This window comes from Choloepus didactylus, chromosome 8, assembly GCF_015220235.1.
Source record: "Choloepus didactylus isolate mChoDid1 chromosome 8, mChoDid1.pri, whole genome shotgun sequence".
NCBI classification, from domain to species: domain Eukaryota; kingdom Metazoa; phylum Chordata; class Mammalia; order Pilosa; family Megalonychidae; genus Choloepus; species Choloepus didactylus.
In genome coordinates, this window is record NC_051314.1 from 121,940,599 (window position 1) to 121,957,912 (window position 17,314).

Consider the following 17,314-nt stretch of genomic DNA (forward strand, 5'->3'; position numbering starts at 1 on the left):
GTCATCCGTGTGCAGAGGCAAGCTTTAGTATATATTTTAGTGTGTGTGTTTCCAGAGTGTGTACTCTCAAGCCTCACCTCTGATTTAGGATTCCCAGGAAGTTCTAAGCACCTCTCAAAATTATACCTCTGAACATAGGGGGGGCAGGGAGTGCAGTTCTTGGGGGAATCTGTCTGTTTAGACCTGCACTTTGGTTGATTTGGGGTGACTAACTTTAAATAACAGCAGTCTTTTTTTTTTTTTTCCTAATGACCCAGGATAGAAGCTGTGAATTTCTTCTCTTTACAAGCTCTCAATCCTGCCTCCTCAGGCATGGGGTCCCAGTTCAGTCTGTGCTCCTCTCTCATAATTTGTCATTGTTTGTTTACTTATAGAATTTTAAAAATATTTCCTAGTGAGACTGAAAAGAACAAAAAAACAATGCTTTTGGTTTTGATATTTGTGTGGGCTCCTTCCAAAGTGCAGGGCCAAGGACAGGGTCCCTTCTTGGAGTATGGAGTGCCCAGCACATAAATGGAGAAAAGACCCACATCAAAGTATATTGAGTTAAATTATAGGGATAAAAAATCCTGAAGATTCCAGGGAGAAAAATTTCATATACGAAGGGTTGAGTATCAGAATGACAGTAGCAGTGGTAGTCAGAAAACAGTGAAACAGTGTCTTAAAAATCAGAGTAAAAATAATTTTCAACCTAGAATCCTATATATAGTCAGATTATCAGCCAAGTATAAGGCTTGACTAAAGGCATTCTCAGACATGAAGAATCTCAAAAGATTTTGCTTCTGATGCACCCATTTGCAAGAAACCATGTTAGTACATGCTGTGACAAGCAAAGAAAAAAACAAGAAAGAAGGCCTGGATTCAGGATACAGGTAATCCTACTTAAGAGGGGATTTCCAGGATAAAAGCAAATTATTTGACAGGTTTGAGGGAGAGGATAATTGCATTGAGAGGGATTTTACAGGTTCCTTGGAGGTTGTAGGTGTTCAAAGAAAATGGAACAACTGAGGAGAAAGAGATAACTATTAACTCCTGGCAAAATAAATAGTTTTGCAAGGAAGGAAATGTGGGTGTAATTGCCAGGTGGTTTTAGCTATAGAATAGTATTGACTTTGGTGACTATAGCACATAGGTATAAACAAAAGGTAATAAACAATTCCTTAGTCTAGAAAGTCACCAGAAAAGCACCTTCGGCACCTGTAGAACTTACTAAGAGGAAGCAGACCCAGCTCTATCACTGCCCCCATCTCTGTCCATGTGAGGAACAATTTGGAGCGAGTGAGGCTGCTATCGGAGGTTCAGTGTGGAGAATGTAGGATTGGAGTTCAGAGTCTTTTCCTCCTTCTCCCCTCAAGGTACTTTCCCCTCTGAAGCAAAATGAGGGGAGCTCCAAGAGAATCCCTTATAAACCAGGGTCCTCTCCATAGAGCTGCTCCACATGGCAGTTGTCTTCCCCAAGGGTAAGTGAGAGACATGGGGAGATGAGGGGGTTGGAGGGAAAGAGAACAGAAGAGGGGGACCAAGACGCAGCCACAGTGTCTTATAGCTTTATCTCAGAAGTGACATACCATCACATTGGTTCTGAGATAGACAGGAGGTCAGTCACATAGGGCCTTGGCCACAGTAACAAATTTGGATTTTGTTCTGATATGAGAAAAGTGATGGAAATTCATTGGAAAGTTTTGACCAGGACCTGAACATGCCTTTTGTGGGGGACATGATTCAATCCCCAACAGCCCTAAAACTCCAGACTCACAAACATCCAGAAACAGAGAGTAACCAGAAATGAGATCCTGATTATTTTATTGGTAGATTACAGACAGTTATGATTGCATTGATCCGAAGTTAAGGCTTTCTGAAGGACCATCATCCATCCTACTCATTTTCTGAAAGAAACAAAAGGGAAGGTTAGAGGGAAGACATCCCATGGCAAGTAGTTTCTACTCCCTTGTTGGTATTACAGGAAGTGAGGTCTGTGAGAGCCCTCCTTCTTCCTTCCTCTCCTTTCCTTAATTTTTGTTATTCATTGTTTTTACATGTCTAGCAGATAATTGCTCTAAATTGTTGCTTATGAGATAAACAAGATCATTATTGTTAAGTTGTTTATCTTTTGGTTGCTATTGAAAATATACAAAGATATCTACAAAGATGATCACTGCAACATTTTCTATAATAGTGAAAAACTGAAACCAGCGTAAGTGCCCATTGGCAGGGGGCTGGTGAGAGAAATGGCAGAGCCACACAATGGGATAGATCAATGTATCTCTATGACCTGATGTGGAAGTTTTCTAAGAAATATTGTTATTTGAAAAGAGCAACATGTAGGTCTGCACATAAAATATGATATCATATGTGGAAAACAGGATTATCATGCTTATCTAGGCATAAATATTTCTAAGAGATGTCCAAGAAAGAGTTAACAGTGGTGCCTCTGGCGTGGAAAAAAGGGGAGGATAGGATGAGATGTGCCTTTATGATTTAGCTTCATAGCCTTCTGTTCTGTTTGATTTTTAAAATTTTTACCTTGAGGATGTATTAATTTAAACATCGTTATTTTAAAAACTAGATAACATTTAGCAGCATGAGGTTAAAATATCATTTAGCAGGGATACTGGAAACAACAGGCCTGATGTGAAGCTGGAGAGATGATCTGCGAGAAGCCAGAGGACCCAAAGAGAACCCTGTTCTTCGTAAATACCAACCCAATCTTAGGCAGGTAATCATCGGGAAAAGGTAAAATTTGTGGAAGTGTTTCTAGGAATATGGTGGGTAACAGTATCATCCTGCAGAGCTTGTGGAAAATACAGGGTCTTGCTATCCTATCCTAGAATATATGAATAAAAATCTTTAGGAATGGGTTCCCGACTGCCATTTCGACATGTTTCCATGTCATTCATAGGAGCACTAAAGTCTGAGAGCTGCAGAAGCAGGGGCATTTGATGGAGAGTGAACGTCAGTCATACCTATCTTAGTCTTGTTGGGGGCCTACTGTCCATCACCAGGGGCAGGTGGTGATGAGGGTGGTGGTGGGGGGGATGGTGGTGGTGGTGGTGGTCCTTCTTGATTTTCAGGAGGAGGACTGTTGTTCTGGTCTGCTTGTGGGGGTGGTCTCTGTTGAGTACCATTCCCTTGGTTTCCATCATCAGGAGGGGGTCCAGGTGGGAATACTTCAGGATATGGTCCCTGTGGCTCCTGATCTTGACCCTGGATTGGGTCCTCTGCATCTGTACAGGTACACACAAGAATAGATGAGCATAGAGATGGAAGACTCTTCTCTTACTTTACCTGTGCTGACCTCATACGTCAGGCCTTTCATTCCAAGAACGTGCTTTCCAACTGCTAACCTCTGTCCTGCCCACTGCTTTCTCATGAATCACTGCTTTTAATATATATACTGTTAAAACTGAAAGTATTGTTTCTTTTGACCTTTGAAAGGGACAAGCATTTACCCTCAAAGTTAGCAAATTAACAGTTCTTGGATATTTTCCTAGAATTCCCAGAGGTATCACCATGGACAGAAGAGAAGCAAAGGAACCGTAAATGCTAGTTATATTGTCAGTTATATTTTGGGCCTCTGAAAGAACGTGGCAACTCTGACTCCACATCTGGGCACCTGAGCCCTATCTGGAAACTAGAGGTGGTTCCTCAGGCTCCAAAACCCAGGTAGAGAAATACTAAGAGGGAGAAGAGAAAGACAAAGACATGGCCCACACAGTATTCATGGAAGAAATGTGGCACATTTTTTAAATCCTCTGCAGGGACAGAGATGGGAACAAACCACAGAGAAAAGAGCCCCAGACCCTTATTTCTTTGCGTTTCAATTGGAAGTCAAGCATTTATAGAGAGGAATATTGGGGAAGAAGAAAAGAGTTGATAAGCTCTCAGTTGGATGGAGAAGTCAGAACGGGGACTGCTTGCCTTCTGCCCTGTGTCTGCAGTCACTCCTGACTGGGGAACCAGGCTGCCTACTGTGCTTGTCATTCAAGCCGGCATCTCTACTGTCCAAGCTGGCCGCCCTGCCCACGGTCCCAGAATCACAGTTGGGTATGGTTTGCTATGTCTTTAGGGGAACTAACACTGCTCAATTCCTGATGAGAAAATGATAGTAACAAGACACTGAAAACTGGAAAATTCCTAAGAAAAAATGGGAAAGAAGGTTGATAGAGGGTTATTTGTTTAAATATTAAGTAATTAAACAATACCTGGTGTGTGTCCTTCATTGATGACATCCAGGAAAAGAAGCATAAGATGAAGTGAGAAGTCATGAATCTTTCAGGGTTCACCTGTTCTAGAGAGAAAGTGATTCTTCCCCTACGTTAAATGTGTCAGTCACTGCCCGTAATGTTGTTGGAAAGGGAGGAAGATGGAAGGGAGTGGCAGGGTTGATACTATGCTGAGTACCATCCACTAATCAAGGGTAGAAAAGCCTTCTCTTGTCTTTCCCCGGGTTCCTGGAAACTTAATGCTAAATTAGGTTAAGTGCTCTGGGTATTTCAATGTAGTATTTAGCAGTTTTCTTCCCTCACTAAATAGTTTATTTACCTTAACATGCTTTCTAAAAAGGAGGCTAAAAGCATAAAGATTTGGATATTATCCCCCAAATACTGCTTACAGCAAACTGAATATTAAAGGTGAGTGAGAGAAAAATGAGAAAACTGGGCCCTGATATCTCTATAGCTCTATGTAGAGAGAGATAAATTTAGTATCCTGTTTTCTGTCTCTGAAAGAGCTCTGGTCTGTAAATGTCTCCTCCATCTATCTTGTATCCACTAGCAAGATCACTTTCATCCATGGTCCGTTTTGATTACTGTAATATCCTCACAATTGGACTTGGCTGTAGCAGTCTTGCCATCTGCCAGGCCTCCTTCATATCACAGTCAGACCTTTCTAGAAATGAAAATCTCATCTTGTGACTCCTGGTTGCAACTGTTCATTGGGTTCCAATGGAGCTTTGAATAAATTGTAAGAGCTTTGGAATGTCCTTATCTTTGTCCTAAGTTCTCGGCATCTTCAGCTTTCCTCTCAATCTCCTTTCTCCAGATTCTCCCTCATTGCAGAGTGATCTCTAAAGCCCCAGGCAGAGGCGCAGCACCTCTGCTCCCCATACTGTACCATTATCTGGACTTAGAGCTGAGCTCAGGACCAGCAAGCCCGCTGAGAGCAGCACCAGCAGCATCTTGGACAAAGCTCCGGGGTTGCTCCCACCTCTGTGCTGGGAGAGACTGGGGAGCTTTCTTTGTAAAGCCTCAGAACAATGGACCTTTGAGCTCCGTCCTGGATGGACCTCATCACCTGATAGAGTAGGTTTTAGTTTGCTCACATTGACTCATCTGCATCCATTACTTCTAGCAGATAATTGCTATAAATTGTTGCTAAGAGATAAGCTAGATGATTATTCTTAAGTTGTTTATCTTTTGGTTTCTAGAGAAAACATGCAAAGATATCTACAAAGATGATCACTGCAACATTTTTTATAGTAGTGAAAAACAAACCAGCCTAAGTGCCCATTGGCAGGGGGCTGGTGAAAGAAATGGCACAGCAACACAATGGGATAGATCTACATATTTCTATGAACTGATGTGGAAGTTTTCTAAGATCTATTGTTATTTGAAAAGAACAACATATCGATTTGCACATAAAGTATGATATCAGTTATGGAAAAAAGGATTATCATGCTTATATAGGCATAAATATTTCTAAGAGATGTCCAAGAAAGAGTTTAGAGTGGTGCCTTTTGGATGGGAAAAGGGAGAGCTTAGAATGAGATGCGCCTTTGAGATTGAGCTTCATAGCCTTCTCTTCTGTTTGATTTTTAAAATTTTTACCTTGAGGATGTATTAATTTAAACATAATTATTTTAAAACCTAGATAACATTTAGCAGCATGAGGTTAAAATATCATTTAGCAGGGACACTGGACCCAAGGGGCCTGATGTGAAGCTAGAGAGATGATCACTGAGAAGCCAGAGGACTCAAAGAGAACTTGTTCTTCTTAAATACCAACCCAATTTTAGGCAGGTAATTCTTGGGAAAAGGGAAAATATGGGAAAGTGCTTCTAGGAATATGGTCTGTATCACTATCATCTTGAAGAGCTTGTGGAAAATACAGGGTCTTGCTATCCCATCCTAGAATACATGAATAAAAATCTTTAGGAATGGGTTCCTGACTGCCATTTTGACATGTTTCCATGTCATTCATAGGAGCACTAAAGTCTGAGAACTGCAGAAGCAGGGGCATTTGATGGAGAGTGAACTTCAGTCATACCTCTCTTAGTCCTGTTGGGGGCCTGCTGTCCATCACCAGGGGCAGGTGGTGGTGGTGGTGGTGGTGGTCCTTCTTGATTTTCAGGAGGAGGATTGTTGTTCTGGTCTCCTTGTGGGGGTGGTCCCTGTTGAGTACCATTCCCTTGGTTTTCATCATCAGGAGGGGGTCCAGGTGGGACTCCTTCAAGAACTGGTTCGTGAGGCTCCTGATCTTGACCCTGGATTGGGTTCTCTGCATCTGTACAGGTACACACAAGAATAGATGAGCATAGAGATGGTAGACTCTCCTCTTACTTTAGCTCTGCTCAGCTTTGAAGTCAGGCCTTTCATTCCAAGAACCTGCTTCCCAAGTGCTAACCTCTGTCCTGCCCACTGCTTTCTTATGCATCACTTCTCTTAATATATATAGTGGTAATATTGAAGGTCTTGTTTCTTTGTACCTTTGAAAGGGACAAGCATGTGCCCTCAAATTTGGAAAATTAACAGATCTTGGATATTTTCCTAGAATTCCCAGAGGTATCTCCATGGACAGAAGAGAAGCAAAGGAATCATAAATGTTAGTTATATTGTCAGTTATATTTTGGGCCTCTGAAAGAACGTGGCAACTCTGACTCCATATCTGGGCACCTGACCCTATCTGGAAACTAGAGGTGGTTCCTCAGGCTCCAAAACCCAGGTAGAGAAATACTAAGAGGGAGAAGAGAAAGACAAAGACATGGCCCACACAGTATTCATGGAAGAAATGTGGTATATTTTTAAATCCTCTGCAGGGACAGAGATGGGAACAACTCATAGACAAAAATGCCCCAGACCCTTATTTCTTTGCATTTCAATTGGAAGCCAAGTATTTATAGAGAGGAATATTGGGGAAGAAAAAAGAGTTGAGAGGCTCTCAGTTGGAGGGAGAAGTCAGAACGGGGACTGCTTGCCTTCTGCCCTGTGTCTGCAGTCACTCCTGACTGGGGGACCAGGCTGCCTACTGCACTTGTCATTCAAGCCGGGCATCTCTACTGTCCAAGCTGGCCGCCCTGCCCACGGTTCCAGAATCACAGTTGGGTAAGGTTTGCTTTATCTTAGGGGAACTAACACTACTCAATTCCTGATGAGAAAGTGATAATAACAAGACACTGAAAACTGGAAAATTCCTAAGAAAAAAAAGGGAAAGAAGGTTGGTTGAGGGTTATTTGTTTAAGTATTAAGTAATTAAAGAAACCCAGTGCGCGTCCTTCATTGATGACATCCAGGAAAAGAAGCATAAGATGAAGTGAGAAGTCATGAATCATTCAGGGTTCACCTGTTCTAAAGAGAAAGGGATTCTTCCCCTACGTTAAATGGGTCAGCCACTGCTGGTAATGCTGTTGGAAAGGGAGGAAGATGAGAGGGAGTGGGAGGGTTGATACTAAGCTTAGTGTCATCCACTAGTCAAAGGTAGAAAAGCCTTCTTTTGTCTTCCCCGGGGTTTCTGGAAACTTAATGCTAAATTAGGTTAAGTGCTCTGGGTATTTCAATGTAGTATTTAGCACTTTTCTTCCTTTACTAAATACTTTGTTTACCTTAACATGCTTTCTTAAAATGAGCCTAAAATGATAAAGATTTGTATACAATCTCTCAAATTTTGCTTAGAGCACACTGAATATTCAAGGCAAGTGAGAGAAAATGAGAAAACTGGGCCCTAATATCCCTATAGCTCTATGTAGAGAGATAAATTTAATATCCTGTTTTCTGTCCGTGAAAGAGCTCTGGTCTGTAACTATCTCCCCCATCTATCTTGCATCCCCTAGCAAGGCCACTTTCATTCACTGTCTATTTTGATTACTGTAATATCCTCACAATTGGACTTGGCTGTAGCAGTCTTGCCATCTGCCAGTGCCTCCTTCATATCACAGTCAGACCTTCCTAGAAATGAAAATCTCATCTTGTGTCTCCTCTGGTTGCAACTGTTCATTGGGTTACAAGTGAGCTTTGAATAAATTGTAAGAGCTTTGGCATGGCCTTATCTTTGTCCTAAGTTCTCCGCACCTTCAGATTTCCTCTCAATCTCCTCACTTCTCCAGACCCTCCCTCATTGCAGAGTGATCTCTGAAGCCCCAGGCAGAGGCGCAGCACCTCTGCTCCCCATACTGTACCATTATCTGGACTTAGAGCTGAGCTCAGGACCAGCAAGCCTGCTGAGAGCAGCACCAGCAGCATCTTGGAGAAAGCTCTGGGGTTGCTCCCACTTATGTGCTGCGAGAAACTGGGAAGCTTTCTTTATACAGACTCAGAACAATGGACCTTTGAGCTCTGTCCTGGATGGACCTTGTCACCTGATGGAGTAGGTTTTAGTTTCCTCACATCAAGTAATCTGCATCCATTATTTCTCTTTGGAACTTAGCCCAGCAGGATGGGATGGATATGGTGTGGTTAGTTTCTCGTTTCTAAAAGGTACAACATGTGACTTGGGTAACATTTTTGAAGGAACAGTGCCCAAGCAATCAACACACGTATCAAAATTGAATTATGTCATCATTTGATTTTCATTTTCAGCCTGTTTGTTGAGATTGTTTCTCTGTTCTTCCACTGGTTGTGTGTGTGTGTGTGTGTGTGTGTGTGTGCACGCGTGTGTGTGTCTGTTTTGGCAGTGATCTACAGCCAAAAGTGAAGAAGGTCAATATTTCTGTTTGTTAGTACAGGCCACACTCCATCATTCATAGTTTGTGTGTTCATATGCGTATGATATTTAGCTAAGGTTTTCAAAGTAATAGAGATCATTTCTTTTTAACTTTGAAATTCAGTGAGGAAACATATCCTTGAGCAGAGAAGAATCATAGAAAGTTGGCCCTCAGACTGCCCAGTCCCACAAAGATAGTCCAATAGTTCCCAGACATGGCTCTAATCAGGGAAAGCTTAATGTTGTAGAACACGGATGACCTGAAGCATTCAGTTTTTATTAGAGTCCTGAATAATGATACTTACGGGATTTATTGAAAACAAAAGTGGCCACAGAAACCACCAAGGGATTTCTAGAGTAGAGCAAAAGCCTATCTGCATGAGTGCACAATTCCTTGAGTGAAACATGCTATTTTCTCTAAGACTTCTCCCAGGTTGTTCCCCTTTTCTAGAATGTTCCCAAGATTCAGTGTGGACTTTATTTCTTCTAGGAAATATTTTCTAATCACCTCCACTGATAGTTTAGTGGCCACACTTCTGCATTCCAATCAAGGTGCCACATTCTTGCACTCCAACTGCATTGTATTGATTTGGTTTTATTTATTTATTTTTAAATCAAGTTCTATGCTAAAATTTGTAGATAGAAAAGATTGTTCTTTAACACATATTGTTTTTCTCTACAATATTCTAATAATCAGCTTTGCCCACTTTCCTTCTGAAACATATTCATCAATATTTTATCTCCTGAATCAATCCTCCTATGTTATTTGCTCTGCATTTTGGGAGAATTCCTTTATTTAATATTGTAAATCAGGGTCTACTCTGCTCTTCACTAGCTTTGTTGAATTTTTATTTTTAAAATGTTGGATCAAGTTATTGTGTTCCAAAAAGTCTTTTTAGGTTATAGTTATTTCCTGCATTTATCTCTTACTTTTCAGCTGCTGATTATTCTGTTATATCCAGTAGTTGCCTGCTTATCATTTTCATTGAAGGTGTAGATTATTTGTTATTATCAGCTGCTTATTTCAGAACTGGTGTAGATCTTGTTATTGTTCAGTTTTGGTGCATAGGCAGGGTCAGTAGTTATTTGAGGGTAGTTTGGTTGGGGGTGTTAGTGGGACAGCCATGTGACTGGAAATCCTAAATAGAGGCCCCTTGACCAGTGTGGATGAGTGGATTCTGTGCTATGCTCTGACAATTTGAAACTGTTACATACTACAGGTAGGACTATGTTCTTTAATGCAATCTTGTGGGGGCAGACTTATTGTGGGTGGGATCTTTTGATTAGGTTGTTTCCATGGAGATGTGACCCCACCCATTCAGAGTGGGTCTTGCCTAATTTACTAGAGTCCTTTAAGGGAGCTCACAGAGAGAAGGAACTCAGAGAAGCTGAGAGAGACATTTTGGAGAGAAGCTAATATACGTAATCCAGAGTTTGCCCTGGGAGAAGTTAAGAGCTGACACAGACACAGACGCTTGGAGATGCAGACAGAAAGATGTTTGGAGATACTAAGCTAAGAGATGAAGCCCAGAGTTTGCCCCAAGAAGCTAAGAGAGGACCCCAAGATGCTTAGAGAGAAACGCCCTGGGAGAACAAGCAAGGATGCACAGGAACTAAGAGAAAGAAGCTAAGAGAGACAGAAGCCTAGAGACATTTTGGAAAAAACCATTTTGAAACCAGAACCCGGGAGCAAAGGAACAGTAGACACCAGCCATGTGCCTTCCCAGCTGATCAAGGTGTTCCTGACGCCACTGGCCTTTCTTCAGTGAAGGTATCCTCTTGTTGATGCCTTAGTTTGGACATTTTTATGGCCTTAAAACTATAAATTTGTAACCTAATAAATCCTCTTTATAAAACCCAGTCTGTTTCTGGTATTTTGCATAACAGCAGCTTTAGCAAAGCAGAACATATTCATATGAGTGTCTGGGTCTGCTCCTTTCTGAAGGATTGCAGATAGTATTACAGAAAGGCTTCCACAGTGGGGTTTGCTACAGATGACATTGCCCTTGCAAGGTGCAATCTGCCTTGCAAGGCAGATTGGTGTTTCTCCTGGCATAGTTATGGATGTATTCTAAAGGGGCGAAGATATTTGCAGTTGGCAATTCTTCTCTGGCCATGTGGAAAGGCAGAATGGTTCTAGCTGAGCTTTATGGAAGGGAGGGAGTAGTTGCTTAGGACTTCTCCCTTTAAGGAGTGAGGTCTGTGCCCTCTCCCCATGAATCTGGGGGGAGTGTTGTGACTGCTTTGACTAGTGGAGTATGTCAGAAAGGATGCTTTGTGACTTTTGGTCTAAATCATAAAAATGCCATGAAATTCCAACTTATTCTCTTAGGGACCTGGCTGCCATGCCGGGAGGAAGCCCAAACTAGCTCATGCATAGAGACCACATAGAAAGGCCACATGTATGTGTTCTGACAGCTCACATGTGATGTTGTATTAGTCAGGATTCTCTAGGGAAGCAGAAATCTCACATGACTGTGGGGATGGGCAAGTACAAATTCCATAGGGCAGGCCACAAACTGGGAAATCTGATGGTTTTCAAAGAAGTCCCAAGGAGAGGCTGGCTGGCTGAAGTAGAAATGGAAATTTTCTCTTCTGACTGCTAAAATCAGCACTTCTCCTTTTAAAGCCTTCAACTGATCAGATGAGACTTCTCTCATTTTTGAAGGCAATCTACTCAGTTCATTGTAGATGTAATCAGCCATAGATGCAATCAACTTACTGATGATCTAAGTCCACAAAATGTCCTCACAGTAAAAATCAGGCCAGTGCTTGCTTGACCAAACAACTGGGCACCATCACCTGGACAAGTGGACATATGAACCTAACCATCACAGATGCTAACCAATAGCCAGTGTCAACTGCTAAACATGTGGGTAGTTACCTCCAGGTGATTCTACCCCTGAATTGTTGAGTCATGCTCAGCTTTACATTCTTTCCAGCTGAGACCCTAGCAATGTAGAAGAGAGAAAAACCATACCTCTGTGTCTTATCCAAATTTCTGACTCAAATAATCCATGAGCATAATAAAATTGTTCTTTTTAAGTCCTGGGGTGGTACCAAAGGAATGGTAACTAACTGGAAGAGGATGCGTCTTACAACTGAGGACGTGTTGTAGCTTAATTGGCTGTGGACATTTTTTTTTTTAGTGGTACCTAAAATTATGGTGTGTTTGACCATCCATAGCATCCTAGATTCAGGGAAATACAATGAGAATGAAAAGTCTTTACATGGTGGTACCAAGAATGTGTAAGAACACTGATACCACTTTCTTTCTTTTTTTTTGCATTTTATGGCATATACCATAAGTGAATGGCAAGAAGTGGAATTCTGGACCAGAGTGCGCAGTTTAAAAATGTTAACATATACTGTCTTAAAAAAATAGCTGTACTAATTTACAATGTTAGGAGTAGCATCTGAAGATAATAGTTTGCCAATACCCTCTTCATTCCTCGATATCTGTTACTTTTATTTTTTGAGCAGTTTTATTGAGACATATTCACACACCATATAATCCATCCAAAGTATCCAATCAGTGGCTCACAGTATAATCATAGAGTTGGGCATTCATCACCACAATCAGTTTTAGAACATTATCCTATTTGGTCCTGATTGGTAGAAAGGACATTCACAGGAAACACTTGAAATGGCTCAAGTAAGGTTAGCTTTGTTCAGAGAATAGAGGGGGGAGACAGAATATGGCAGAGGGATCAGCAACATCACCCAGACCAGGGGAGTTGCGAGATGCTGAGCCCCCAGAAGCCTCTCCAGTTGTTTGTTGTCATAGAGGTTGAGTCTGAGTGAGGGAGGGTCAGATTTGCTTGAAACTGAACTGCCTCCTCCAGACACAGCAGTTCATAAATCAGGCTGAGAAGTTTGAACAAGTGTGTAGGCTGAAGTGGATTCACTCCACATATATATTTATCTGACCAGGGGCACCATCTGTCTCAGGGTTCCATAATTTACATTATGATCATAGATTAAATTACATACATTCAGGTAAGAACATATTTATCACCCTCAGCTCTTCAGCCTAATAGAGAGGAATCCAGATGCTTTTGGAAGACAGGCTAACAGTCTCTTACATTAGTCAGAGTGCCTGTTCTGCAATCATATTTGTCCATTTTGATATTTTTTGTAGTTTTCTTATTGTTTGGTTTAATTTCTTTATATATTGTAGATACAATCCTTTGTATAATATATATTGTGTAAATATTTTCTCCTAATTTGCAAAATGTCTTTTTAATTTTGTTAGTGGTATCTTTTGTTATAAGCATTTTAAAGTTTTGATATAATCAAATATCTTAACATTTAAAAATCACTCTGTGTTTTGTGTCTTGTGCTAGAATGCTTTTTCCACCTTGCCATCATAAACATCCCTATTCTATTTCCCTACCTCAGCACTATAAACATACAAATATTTTTTTAAAAATCACATTTGTCTCTTTAATCCATTTGAAATTAATTTTTGTGACTGGTATGAGGTATAGCTCTAAAATGAGTTCTTAAAAATAATTGGGGGAGGTGGGGCAAGATGGCGGACTGGTGAGCTGTATGTTTTAGTTACTCCTCCAGGAAAGTAGGTAGAAAGCCAGGAACTGCATGGACTGGACACCACAGAGCAATCTGACTTTGGGCATACTTCATACAACACTCATGAAAACGTGGAACTGCTGAGATCAGCGAAATCTGTAAGTTTTTGTGGCCAGGGGACCCACACCCCTCCCTGCCAGGCTCAGTCCCGTGGGAGGAGGGGCTGTCAGCTCCGGGAAGGAGAAGGGAGAACTGCAGTGGCAGCCCTTATCGGAAACTCATTCTACTGATCCAAACTCCAACCATAGATAGACTGAGACCAGACACCAGAGAATCTGAGAGCAGCCAGCCCAGCAGAGAGGAGACAGGCATAGAAAAAAACAACACGAAAAACTCCAAAATAAAAGCGGAGGATTTTTGGAGTTCTGGTGGACATAGAAACGGGAAGGGCAGAGCTTAGGCCCTGAGGCTCATATGCAAATCCCGAAGAAAAGCTGATCTCTCTGCCCTGTGGACCTTTCCTTAATGGCCCTAATTGCTTTGTCTCTTAGCATTTCAATAACCCATTAGATCTCTGAGGAGGGCCCTTTTTTTTAATCCTTTTTTCTTTTTCTAAAACAATTACTCTAAGAAGCCCAATACAGAAAGCTTCAAAGACTTTCAATTTGGGCAGGTCAAGACAAGAGCAGAACTAAGAGACCTCTGAGACAAAAGGCAATAATCCAGTGGCTGAGAAAATTCACTAAACACCACAACTTCCCAAGAAAAGGGGGGTGTCTGCTCACAGCCATCATCCTGGTGGACAGGAAACACTCCTGCCCATCGCCAGCCCCATAGCCCAGAGCTGCCCCAGACAACCCAGTGTGACGGAAGTGCTTCAAATAACAGGCACACACCACAAAACTGGGTGTGGACATTAGCTTTCCCTGCAACCTCAGCTGATTGTCCCAGAGTTGGGAAGGTGGAGCTGTGTGAATTAACAAAGCCCCATTCAGCCATCATTTCAGCAGACTGGGAGCCTCCCTACACAGCCCAGCAGCCCAGAACTGCCCTGGGGCGATGGCACTCACCTGTGACATAGCACAGTCATCCCTCAACAGAGGACCCCGGGTGCACAGCCTGGAAGAGGGGCCCATTTGCAAGTCTCAGGAGCCATACGCCAATACCAAGGACTTGTGGGTCAGTGGCAGAGACAAACTGTGGCAGGACTGAACTGAAGGATTAGACTATTGCAGCAGCTTTAAAACTCTAGGATCACCAGGGAGATTTGATTGTTAGAGCCACCCCCCCTCCCTGACTGCCCAGAAGCACGCCCCATATACAGGGCAGGCAACACCAACTACACACGCAAGCTTGGTACACCAATTGGACCCCACAAGACTCACTCCCCCACTCACCAAAAAGGCTAAGCAGGGGAGAACTGGCTTGTGGAGAACAGGTGGCTCGTGGACGCCACCTGCTGGTTAGTTAGAGAAAGTGTACTCCACGAAGCTGTAGATCTGATAAATTAGAGATAAGGACTTCAATTGGTCTACAAATCCTAAAAGAACCCTATCAAGTTCAGCAAATGCCAAGAGGCCAAAAACAACAGAAAATTATAAAGCATATGAAAAAACCAGATGATATGGATAACCCAAGCCCAAGCACCCAAATCAAAAGATCAGAAGAGACACAGCACCTAGAGCAGCTACTCAAAGAACTAAAGATGAACAATGAGACCATAGTACGGGATACAAAGGAGATCAAGAAGACCCTAGAAGAGCATAAAGAAGACATTGCAAGACTAAATAAAAAAAATGGATGATCTTATGGAAATTAAAGAAACTGTTGACCAAATTAAAAAGATTCTGGACACTCATAGTACAAGACTACAGGAAGTTGAACAACGCATCAGTGACCTGGAAGATGACAGAATGGAAAATGAAAGCATAAAAGAAAGAATGGGGAAAAAATTGAAAAAATAGAAATGGACCTCAGGGATATGATAGATAATATGAAACGTCCGAATATAAGACTCATTGGTGTCCCAGAAGGGGAAGGAAAGTGTAAAGGTCTAGGAAGAGTATTCAAAGAAATTGTTGGGGAAAACTTCCCAAATCTTCTAAACAACATAAATACACAAATCATAAATGCTCAGCAAACTCCAAATAGAATAAATCCAAATAAACCCACTCCGAGACATATTCTGATCACACTGTCAAACACAGAAGAGAAGGAGCAAGTTCTGAAAGCAGCAAGAGAAAAGCAATTCACCACATAGAAAGGAAACAGCATAAAACTAAGTAGTGACTACTCAGCAGCCACCATGGAGGCAAGAAGGCAGTGGCATGATATATTTAAAATTCTGAGGGAGAAAAATTTCCAACCAAGAATACTTTATCCTTCAAATTTGAGGGAGAGCTTAAGTTTTTCACAGACAAACAAATGCTGAGAGAATTTGCTAACAAGAGACCTGCCCTACTGGAGATACTAAAGGGAGCCCTACAGACAGAGAAACAAAGACAGGACAGAGAGACTTGGAGAAAAGTTCAGTACTAAAGAGATTCGGTATGGGTACAATAAAGGATATTAATAGAGAGAGGGGAAAAATATATATGACAAACATAAACCAAAGGATAAGATGGCTGATTCAAGAAATGCCTTCACGGTTATAACGTTGAATGTAAATGGATTAAACTCCCCAATTAAAAGATATAGATTCGCAGAATGGATCAAAAAAAAATGAACCATCAATATGTTGCATACAACAGACTCATCTTAGACACAGGGACACAAAGAAACTGAAAGTGAAAGGATGGAAAAAAACATTTCATGCAAGCTACAGCCAAAAGAAAGCAGGTGTAGCAATATTAATCTCAGATAAAATAGACTTTAAATGCAGGGATGTTTTGAGAGACAAAGAAGGCCACTACATACTAATAAAAGGGGCAATTCAAAAAGAAGAAATAACAATCATAAATGTCTATGCACCCAATCAAGGTGCCACAAAATACATGAGAGAAACACTGGCAAAACTAAAGGAAGCAATTGATGTTTCCACAATAATTGTGGGAGACTTCAACACATCACTCTCTCCTATAGATAGATCAACCAGACAGAAGACCAATAAGGAAATTGAAAACCTAAACAATCTGATAAATGAATTACATTTAACAGACATATACAGAACATTACATCCCAAATCACCAGGATACACATACTTTTCTAGTGCTCACGGAACTTTCTCCAGAATAGATCATATGCTGGGACATAAAACAAGCCTCAATAAATTTAAAAAGATTGAAATTATTCAAAGCACATTCTCTGACCACAATGGAATACAATTAGAAGTCAATAACCATCAGAGACTTAGAAAATTCACAAATACCTGGAGGTTAAACAACACACTCCTAAACAATCAGTGGGTTAAAGAAGAAATATCAAGAGAAATTGCTAAATATATAGAGACGAATGAAAATGAGAACACAACATACCAAAACCTATGGGATGCAGCAAAAGCAGTGCTAAGGGGGAAATTTATAGCACTAAACGCATATATTAAAAAGGAAGAAAGAGCCAAAATCAAAGAACTAATGGATCAACTGAAGAAGCTAGAAAATGAACAGCAAACCAATCCTAAACCAAGTAGAAGAAAAGAAATAACAAGGATTAAAGCAGAAATAAATGACATAGAGAACAAAAAAACAATAGAGAGGATAAATATCACCAAAAGTTGGTTCTTTGAGAAGATCAACAAGATTGACAAGTCCCTAGCTAGACTGACAAAATCAAAAAGAGAGAAGACCCATATAAACAAAATAATGAATGAGAAAGGTGACATAACTGCAGATCCTGAAGAAATTAAAAAAATTATAAGAGGATACTATGA

General features: G+C 41.1%; 1 protein-coding gene across 2 annotated transcripts in view; it reads right to left on the reverse strand.

Annotated features, from left to right (window-relative positions):
- Positions 1–1,791: 1,791 nt before the first annotated feature.
- The window catches only part of LOC119541384 (basic salivary proline-rich protein 3-like), an 80,957-nt gene continuing 65,434 nt past the window's right edge, over positions 1,792–17,314 (reverse strand). Inside the window, exons 1-4 of one of the 2 annotated variants that reach the window (XM_037845253.1) lie at positions 8,390–8,461; positions 6,265–6,501; positions 2,964–3,224; positions 1,792–1,886 (exon numbers count right to left, since the gene is read on the reverse strand). In XM_037845253.1, the coding sequence (XP_037701181.1) occupies positions 2,986–3,224; positions 6,265–6,501; positions 8,390–8,453 (540 nt within the window). In that variant the 5' untranslated portion in view covers positions 8,454–8,461 and the 3' untranslated portion in view covers positions 1,792–1,886; positions 2,964–2,985. Of the gene's footprint in view, positions 1,887–2,963; positions 3,225–6,264; positions 6,502–8,389; positions 8,462–17,314 lie in introns of those variants that run through there. The other variant, XM_037845254.1, reaches the window with a different exon arrangement.